Here is an 11079-nt window from a genome sequence, read left to right on the forward strand (position 1 = left end):
AACCTAAACCCTAAAACGTAAACCCTAAAACCTAAAACCTAAACCCTAAACCCTAAACCGTGAAACCTAAACCCTAAACCCTAAAACCTAAACCCTAAAGCCTAAACCCTAAAACCTAAACCCTAAAACCTAAAACCGGGAGCGGGAACCCTAAAACCTAAAACCTAAAACCTAAAACCTAAACCTAAACCCTAAAACCCTAAACCCTAAACCCTAAACCCTAAAACCTAAACCCTAAACCCTAAAACCTAAACCCTAAACGCCTAAACCCTAAACCCCTAAACCCTAAGACCTAAACCTAAACCCTAAAACCTAAAACCTAAAACCTAAACCCTAAACCTGAACCCTAAACCCTAAAACCTAAACCCTAAACCCTAAACCCTAAACCCTAAAACTAAACCCGAAACCCTAAACCCTAAACCCTAAACCCTAAACCCTAAACCCTAAACCCTAAACCCTAAAACCTAAACCCTAAACCCCTAAACCTAAAACCTAAAACCTAAACCCTAAACCCTAAACCCTAAAACCTAAACCCTAAAACCTAAACCCTAAACCTAAAACCCTAAAACCTAAAACCCTAAACCCTAAACCCTAAACCCTAAAACCTAAACCCTAAACCCTAAACCCTAAAACCTAAACCCTAAACCCTAAACCCTAAACCCTAAACCCAAACCCTAAACCCTAAACCCTAAACCCTAAACCCTAAACCCTAAACCCTAAACCCTAAACCCTAAACCCTAAACCCTAAACCCTAAAACCTAAACCCTAAACCTAAACCCTAAACCCTAAACCCTAAAACCTAAACCCTAAACCCCTAAACCCTAAAACCTAAACCCTAAACCCTAAACCCTAAACCCTAAAACCTAAAACCTAAAACCTAAAACCTAAACCCTAAACCCTAAAACCTAAAACCTAAAACCTAAACCCTAAACCCTAAAACCTAAACCCTAAAAACCCTAAACCCTAAACCCTAAAACCTAAACCCTAAAACCTAAACCCTAAACCCTAAACCCTAAACCCTAAACCCTAAAACCTAAAACCTAAAACCTAAACCTAAACCCTAAAACCTAAAACCTAAAACCTAAACCCTAAACCCTAAAACCTAAACCCTAAAACCTAAACCCTAAACCCTAAACCCTAAACCCTAAACCCTAAAACCTAAAACCTAAACCCTAATACCTAAATTGAATTGTGGGGCAAAAATCAAAACCCTCAAAGTTAGGGTTAAATCAACATCAAGTGGGGTGGAATCTTAATATTATGGGGTAGAATCCTGTAAATGTTGGGTGGAATCCTTAATTATGGGGTGGAATCTTCATCGAATATGGGGTTGGCATCATACACACTTGTCGGGCTATGTACAGTTTTTGTGGGGTCGATCACACATAGTCACTGGATTACCTAGGGTGACTCAAGGTTGGACTCAAGGTTGGTCAAAGGTACCTCCGGTACCTCAAAGATACACAGGTCACCTCTAGCCAGAGGTCTAGTGGACTAGGCAAATTCAAAACCCTCAAAGTTAGGGTTAAATCAACATCAAGTGGGGTAGAATCCTGAAATTGTTGGGTGGAATCTTATAAATGTTGGGTGGAATCTCAGATTATGGGGTGGAATCTTCACCAAATGTGGGGGTGGCATCATACACACTTGTCGGGCAATGATCAGTTCCTGTGGGGTTAATAACAGATAGCCAAGGAATAGCATAGGAGACTCAAGGTTGGACCCAGGGATAGTTCAAAGGTACCTCCGGTACCTCAAAGGTACACAGGACACCTCTAGCATAGCTAGAGTACCTCAGTCTAGTGGACTAGGCAAATTCAAAACCCTCAAAGTTAGGGTTAAATCAACATCAAGTGGGGTAGAATCTTAAAATTGTTGGGTGGAATCCTGAATTATGGGGTGGAATCCTTTATTATGGGGTGGAATCTTCATCAAATGTGGGGTTAGCATCATACACACTTGTCGGGCAATGAACACTTTATGTGGGGTTAATAACACACACTCATAGGAGAAGCTAGGGACACCTAAGGTACACCTCAGGATACTCAGAGCTGTGACTCAAGGTTGGTTCAAAGGTACCTCCGGTACCTCAAAGGTACACAGGTCACCTCTAGCATAGCTATGCCTCAGGGTTGGACCAAGGTTGACTCAGGGTTGGACAAAGGGATAGCTAAGGAATACCTAAGGTTGGACTCAAGGATACTCACTGGAGGACTCAAGGTTGGTCAAAGGGACACCTCTCAAGGGTTGGACAAAGGTCGGACTAAGGGTTGGACAAAGGTCGGACTAAGGGTTGGACAAGGGATGCCAGAGGGGACTCAAGGTTGGACTCAAGGTTGGACAAAGAGATAGCCTAGGTATACTCTAGGGGTGACTCAAGGTTGGACTGAGGACTACTACTAGGGACCTCAGTCTAGAGGACTACACACCTAGGTCAGCCAAAGGGTAACACAGACTTAGGGGTGTCTCTAATAGTGCAATTAGGTGCGACTCTCAGGTACTAGGGTGGACTCATAGGTTACATAGGTGACCCAAAGGACTACTCAGTAGGACTCTTAGTACCTAGGTCAGCCAAGGATAGACAAAGGACATCAGTACACACAAGTCAAACACACTAGATGAAACATTAGGTACAAGTAACATACCTCTAAGATAATATAAGGGCTACCTCTAGGTGATGCACCAGTTTGCACAGAAGTATATCATTGCACACACACAGGTAAGTCCAGTGGTCAACCAACCAAGGATACTCTAAGGTATCACTGATGGTTCAAAGGTATCCAGTACCAGACTTGAGACTTGTTGGCCAAAGTACCAATAGCTGAGTTCTAACAATGAGTAATATACTACTCTATATATACAGTTAAGGTACCTAGACTAATATACTACCAAAACCTATATAGCTACTAATATACTACTAATATACTATTCTATTATACTAACTCTATGTCAAAGTACAGTGAATATTGGACCCAGAGCACTGTTGTAACTAGTTGAATATGCCAGTACCTATAACAGTAAGAGTAACTAAAGTACTACATAGTAGTAGTACACATAACTAATGAAGTAATATAGTACCAGTCGAGAAAATACCTAGGTACTAGAACTAATAACTATGGTATGTAGCTAGAACTAAAGGACTACCTCTAATAGAGTACTTAGAGTCATCCAAAGGATTAAGAATTTGAGAGACAAAATATTAACGATTGTGAAAGTGAATTAAAATAGTTAGTGCAATCGTAGTTATTTACTCAGTCTTAAGTATGTTAGTAATCACAAATATTTTGAGGACTACATTTGGTAATAGATCCAAATTGAGGATCAAATATATATGGATTTATTTGGTTAGCCTGATTATATTAATAGGGATATAAGTTGGTAGGTGATGGAGCTGGAGCTGATGTTTCCTTAGCTGAAGGTGGTTCGAATGGTAGTCTCTTACATTGATTATCAAGGTTCTTGACGTAGAATCTCTTAGAACAAAGACCTAGTGAAAATGACTTCAATGATGAGAACTTAGGATCTTCAGTGTCTTTCCAAACCTCAGCATCTCCAAACAAGACCTTCTTACATTTGACTCCAGAATTGAAGTGGTAGGTAAATGAGAAGTTAGATAAGGAAACTGTATAGTCTGACGAGGTTAGAACAACATCACTTTCTCCAAGGAACTTGAGTCTCTTGACATCTGGTCTATTAAGGGTTACATCCTTCCACTCGCTGGCATCATCCTTGAATACTTTGAACATATGATTATCCAATAGGAGAGCAAGGTATCTGACACCCTCATTATCCTTAGTCATAACCATAGTACCAAAGACATCGTAACGGGAGTCCCAAACAGCCTTGGGGCCTTCAACAAGCTTAGAGAATAGATGGCTAGGCTTAGCAGTGAATGTAACTAGTCCATCCTTATTGGTGTAGTCAAACTCACTAGTACTCTGAGTCTTCTCAAGGTCCAGAGTGACTGTGTTAGGTTTGACAAGTTCCTTAGACTGATCAGAGGTGTTCTTAACAAATAACTTGTTAGTGGGAAGATCAAGATGAAGTGACTTTAATTCTGCAAATGAAGGATCATCAGTATGTCTCCATAAAGGCATATTATCAAATGTGACCTTTAGACATTTGACTCCAGTGTTGAATGTGAATCTATAGAAGTAGTCGACTAAGGTAACCTTGAAGTCAGATGATCTTAGAGGAGCATCATTGTCACCGTGGAACCTAAGCAAAGAAACATCATGTCTCTTAGAAGTTAGGTCCTCCCAGTCACCTTCGTCATTTCTGAATAGTTTGAACATATTATTGGCAAGTAGGACAACAAGGAGATTGCCGTCATTATTAGTTCTAACCAACTTACTACATAGACCACCAGAGGATTCCCAAACAAGCTTAGTATTATAAGATACCTTGTTGAACACATAATCATCATTAGGTTTGAATGTGAAGACACCACTTTGATCATTGAAGGTATAATAATCTGTAGAATCAGTCTTATGAGCATCAAGGGTTACCTTGACACCAAGTTGCTTTGACTGATCTAAGGAGTTTTTAACAAAGAATTTATTTTTAAAAAGATCTAGAGAAAGTGACTTCATGGACTCAAACCTACTATCGTCACTATGTGACCAAACAAGACGATCATCTCCTAACATAACCTTTCTACAGTTGACACCAGACTTAAACAAGAATTCATAGGATAGGCCAGATAAGGAAACTGAGTAGTCAGATTTGGTGAGTTCAGAATCAGCATCTCCGAGGAACTTAAGTTTGGATAGATCATGCATATCGGTGGTTACATCCTTCCAGTCATTATCATCTAGTTGAAACACTTTAAACATATTATTAGTCAATAGGACAACAAGGAACTTCTTGTCATCAGTAGCTCTTACCAAAACAGCATGAACACTATCTTTGGATTGGAAGACATCTTTGGAACCCTTCACTACCTTACTGAAAACATGACCTCCCTTTCCCCTGAATGTATGAAAATTTTCACTAGAGTAGTCATACTCATCAGTAGACTGAGTGTTGTCTAGGTCAAGGGAAACCTTTACAGTAAGTTCCCTAGACTGTTCAGAGGAGTTGGCAAAGAATTTATTTTTAGGAAGATCCAGTGAAAATGTAGTTAATTCAGAAAACTTAGGATCATCAGTGTGTTTCCAAACTTCACGACCATCATGAGTAACCTTCTTACATTTAACATTAGCTTTGAATGTATATCTATATGATAAATCTACCAAGGAAACATCATAGTCAGTCTTGGCAAGTTCAGCACCAGCATCATTGAGGAACTTAAGTTTCTTGACATCATGTCTAGAAGAAGTGACATCTTTCCACTCAACACCGTCTAGATGGAACAGTGTGAACAACCTATTAGTCATTAGAACAGCTAGGTATCTAACATCATCTACAGTCTTAACCATGACCAATGAACCATATGCATCTTTGGACTGGAACACAGCCTTGGTACCTTCAGATACCTTAGAGAACACATGGTCATCCTTAGGAGTGAATGTGACTACTCCACTCTCATCAGTATATTCGAACTCATTAGTGGACTGAGTAGCATTTACATCAAGAGCAACCTTGAGAGTGAGTTCCTTTTTATTATTAGAGGAATTCATAACACTAAATTGGTTCTTAGGAAGATCGAGTGAAAGTGACTTCATCGTAGAAAAGTTGGTATCGTCATCATGTTTCCAAACATCACGACCATCATGCACAACCTTTAGACACTTGACACCAGCCTTGAGTGTAAAGGTATAGAAGAGATCAACTAAGGTAACATCATAGTCAGTGGACTTGAGTTCAGTATCATTATCTCCAAGGAACATGAGCTTCTTGAGATCATGTATCTCAGAAGTTACATCGTGCCAATCACCAGAATCAAAATTAAATAGCTTGAACATATTATCGGTCAATAGGACAACCAGGTATTTAACGCCGCTGACCGTCTTAGTCCTGACTAACTTACTAAATAGACCATAAGAGGATTCCCAAACATCCTTTGTTCCATCAACAACACCTGTTAGAACATAGCCATCCTTAGGAGTATATGTAACGGAGTCGGCAGTGGCAGTGTATTCGAGCTCAGGTGTGTTGGTCCTGGTCTTCTGAACATCAAGAGTGACGTTGATAAGTACTTCCTTTGTCTGATCTAAGAAATTCTTGACAAGGAACTTGTTGTTTGGAAGATCTAGAGAAAGTGACTTTATCTCAGAATACTCAGGATCATCACTGTGTGTCCAAAGAACACGATCATCGTACTTCACGGTGTGAAATTTGACACCATCATTGAATGAGTAGGTAAATGACAGATCATGTAATGAAACTGAGTAGTCGGATGCAGTGAGCTCAGAATCAGAATCAGCAAGGAATTTGAGTTTAGAAACATCGCGTTTGGAAGAGGTTGTGTCGGTAAACTTATTCGAAACCTCATTGAAAAATTTGAAAGTATTATTATCCATTAGGACGGCAAGGTATTTCTGAGTCCCTACAGTCTTAGTCATGAGCAAAGTAGCATAGACATTATCCCTAGAATTCCAAACAGTAGTGGTGCCTTGAGATATCTTACTGAACACATAGCCAGGATTGGGAGTGAATGTAGCAACTCCAGGATCGTGTGTTCGGACGCATTCATCAGTATTTTCAGACTTGTTAACGTCAACATTAGCCTTTATGGCAACTTCCTTTGTATCATCTGAGGGACTTGTGACAAAGAATCTGTTAGAAGGAAGATTGAGTGAAAATGACTTTAAGGATTGAAAGCTTTTATCATCATTGTATGTCCAAACAAAATCATTGGAATGTCTGACCTTTTTACAGCTGACACCAGCCTTGAATGTGTAGGTAAATGATAGGTTGGATAATGTTAATGTAAAGTCTGTTGCCTTGAGCTCAACATTGTTATCTGCATACAATTTAAGCTTGGTCACATCATGTCTCTTAGCAGTTAGATTCTTCCAATTATTACCATCATGATGGTATAACTCGAATTTATTGTCAGTAAGTAGGAGAGCTAGATATCTCTCGTTATCCATAAACTTTGTCATAGCCATAGTAGCAAATACATTATCTCTGGATCCCCAAACGTGTGTGGTATCATCAGATACCTTTGTGAACAAATGATCAGGCTTAGGAGTGAATGTAACCACACCATCCTTATCAGAGTGAGAGAACTCACTAGTGGACTGAGTAGCATTTACATCTAGAGCTAGCTTGACAGTAAGTTGCTTTTTCTCATCTGAAGAATTCTTGACAAAGAACTGGTCCTTAGCAAGATCTAGATGAAGTGACTTCAATGATGAGAACTTAGGATCGTCAGAGTGTGTCCACATTGGAACATCACTGTATGTTACCTTTCTACACTTGACACCAGACTTGAATGAGAAGGTATATGATAAATCATGTAAGGTAACATCATACAGAGATGAGGCAAGTTCACTATCGTTGTCACCGAGGAACTTAAGTTTAGTGACATCACGTCTGGAAGCAGTTAGATCCTTCCACTCACCAGACACTAGATGGAATACTTTGAACAAATTATTTTCAAGTAGTAGACCTAGGAATTTAACACTCTCTACAGACTTGGACATAGCCAAGGTACTGGAGAAATCATCTTTGGATTCCCAAACATCCTTGGGGCCGTCAGATACCTTGTAGAACACATAACCAGGCTTAGGACTGAATGTAAAGACACCACTGTCTTCATTGAAGTTGAACTGAGCAGTGCTGTGACTAGTCTGTAGGTCAAGACCAACATTGATGTTGAGTTCCTTTGACTCACCTGAGGAATTCTTGACAAGGAACCTGTTCGTTGGAAGATCGAGTTGAAGTGACTTTAATTCACCAAATGCGGAATCGTCAGAATGTCTCCAAACAACACGATTGGAGTACTTAACTGCTAGACATTTGACTCCATCTTTGAATGTGAACTTATATGATAGGTCAACAACAGTTACTGAGAAGTCAGACAACATGAGGTCAACATCATTCTCTCCAAGGAATCTAAGCATCTTAACATCATGTCTCTTAGATGTTACATCATTAAACTTGCCAGCCTCAAGTTTGAAGAGTTTGAACATATTATTGGTCATTAAGACAGCTAGGAATTTAACACTGTCCACAGCCTTAGTTCTTACCAAGATACTGCAGACATCTAAGGATTCCCAGACAGGATCGGTACCATGAGTTACCTTGTAGAACATATGGCCAGGTGTAGGTGTGAATGTAACGACTCCATTCTGTTCACTATGAGAGAACTCACTGGTAGATTGACTCTTCGTGACATCAAGGGCGACCTTGACACCTACCTGCTTAGTCTGATTTGAAGAATTCTTGACAAAGAACTTGTCATTAGGAAGGTCCAGTGAAAGTGACTTCATGGACTGAAAATTTTTATCATCAGTATTCTTCCAAAGAAATTCATCACCATACTTGACCTTTCTGCAGTCTACACCAGGATTGAATGAGTAGGTAAATAATAAGTCGACTAACATAACCTTGTAGTCAGAAGTTGTTAGTTCAGCATCATTCTCACCAAGGAACTTGAGTTTAGAAACATCACGTCTGGAATCAGTGAGATCTTTCCATTGACCAGACTCCTCATTGAAGAATTTAAAACTATGATTGGTAAGTAGGACAGCAAGTAATTTACCATCATGAGTGGTCTTAGTTCTTACCAAGGTACCAAAAACATTATCCTTGGATTCCCAAACAAGGCTAGTTCCATGTGATACTTTGGTGAACACATAGCCGGTCCTAGGTGTGAATGTACTATATTCAGCATCCTTGGAGTGATGGAACTGTTCGGTACTCTCAGTCTTCTCTACGTCAAGAGCGGCCTTGACAGTAACTTCCTTTGACTCATCAGAGGAATTCATGACACTGAATTTATTAGAAGGAAGATCTAGTGAAAGTGACTTTAGTGATGGAAACTTAGAATCTTCATCATGCTTCCAAAGCTCAAGATCTCCTAGCATGACCTTCTTACACTTGGAAGCATCTTTGAACATGTAGGTATATGAGAGGTTGACCAACATAACCTCGAAATCTGACGATGTTAGAACAACATCACTGTCACCAAGGAATTTAAGTTTCTTAACATCATGTCTCATAGAGGTGACATCTTTCCACTCATTATCATCTAGATGGAAAAGTAAGAAAGAACTATTAGTCATTAGAACGGCTAGGAATTTAACAGCCTTAGTCTTTGACATGACCAATGAACCATAGACACAACCACTGGATTCCCAGACAACTCTGGTACCCTGAGATACCTTAGAGAATACATGGTCAGGCCTAGGTGTGAATGTAACAAGACCATTATCCATGGAGTAGTCAAACTCACTGGTAGACTCAGTAGCATTAACATCAAGGGCAACCTTGACAGTAAGTTCCTTAGTCTGATCAGAAGAATTCTTGACAAATAACTTGTTGGATGGAAGATCTAGATGAAGTGACTTTAATTCACCAAATGCAGAGTCATCACAGTGTTTCCAAACATCGCGACCATCTACTAGCTTGACCATTCTACATTTGACATTAGATTTGAAAGAGAAGGTATATGATAGATCAACTAATGAAACCTCTAAGTCTGAAGACTTGAGTTCTGCATCATTCTCTCCAAAGAATTTAAGTTTAGTAACATCCAACCTATCTTTGGTAAGATCATGCCATTCATTATTCACCAGATGGAACAGTTTGAACATATGGTTATCAAGTAGGACAACCAGGAATCTAACATTATCAACAGTCTTTGTCCTAACCAAGGTACCATAGACATCATCACTGGATTGACAAACAACTCTGTCGGCATCCATAACCTTGTTGAATACACGGCAAGACTTAGGTGTGAATGTGACAACACCACTTTCGTCACTGTATACGAACTCATCAGTAGACTGAGTAGCATTGAGGTCAACAGAGACCTTAGCTTTGGTAAGTTCCTTAGACTCATCAGACTGGTTCTTGACAAAGAATTTATCTTTGGCAAGATCTAAAGCAAGTGACTTTAATGATGCAAACTTAGAATCATCGCTATGTGACCAAAGTGGAGTATCACTGTATGTGACCTTCTTACAGACGACTCCTGTGTTGAATGCGAAGGTGAATGATAGATCTAGTAAATCAACCTTGTAATCAGTCTTGGAGAGCTCAGCATCATTGTCACCAAGGAATTTAAGCTTAGTGACATCCTGTTTATCAGCAGTAAGGTCATCCCAACCCTTATCCATATCAGAATTATATAGTAGTACAAAAGTAAGACTCTGAAGGAGTAAGGCAAGGTGTTTCGGCTTATTACCTGAACCCATGAGTACTGCCTTAAGTGCGTTATCATTCGGTTTGGCAGACCATAGTTCAGCATTATCCATCATTACCTTACTGAATACATGACCAGCTTTAGGAGTGAATGTCCTAAGTTCACCATTTCTTAAGTAGTCAAACTCAGTGCTACTCTGACTAGAGTTGACGTCAAGAGTAACATGACTGACTGAAGATGTATCTGATGACTCATCAGAATCAGGTGTTGTAGAAGCACCTTTTACAGGCTGAGATTCTACAAAATTCCACTGATGGAAAAATATAATATAATATAGTAAATTTAGCGATATAATCCATTTTTTCATTCAGGCTACCAATTCAAGAAAAATCTCATTCTTTGTTAAGACATATTGGGCTGGGGAATAAAATATGCTAAAATATCAAAATTAATAAGAATTTGATTGAAAATTAGTTGATCAAAATGATGAGAATAATAATTATATCTTACCAGTCCCTTTCTATACATAACTAATTAATAATTTACCTAAAATACATACTATAACTAATAATAATATATGTGTTTAAATAATAAGATATTTATGGTCTTAAAACTACTAATTTACTACTGATAATACTAGGATAATAATTTACTAATTATATTATTATTTATATCAAAAGATTAACTAAAAATACTCAATAAAACTGTCAATAGCCAATTACTAGCTCAGCAATTCTCACCGTAACAATTAGTAACTATTAATTAACTCTATAGATATTAACATTGCCTATTGTAGCCATAAAACTATACTACCACGTTGT

At 38.8% G+C, this 11079-nt stretch overlaps 1 protein-coding gene across 1 annotated transcript; it reads right to left on the reverse strand.

Annotated features, from left to right (window-relative positions):
• Positions 1-3359: 3359 nt before the first annotated feature.
• On the reverse strand, positions 3360-10373 carry TA17358 (uncharacterized protein; the record flags this gene model as incomplete). Its single annotated transcript, XM_949621.1, has 1 exon — positions 3360-10373. The coding sequence occupies one exon, from the start codon at positions 10371-10373 to the stop codon at positions 3360-3362; it is 7014 nt and encodes a 2337-aa protein (XP_954714.1).
• Positions 10374-11079: the final 706 nt, after the last annotated feature.

The sequence above is a fragment of the Theileria annulata genome, assembly GCF_000003225.4.
Source record: "Theileria annulata strain Ankara isolate clone C9 chromosome 1 map unlocalized, *** SEQUENCING IN PROGRESS ***".
In the NCBI taxonomy this organism is placed as follows: Eukaryota; Apicomplexa; class Aconoidasida; order Piroplasmida; family Theileriidae; genus Theileria; species Theileria annulata.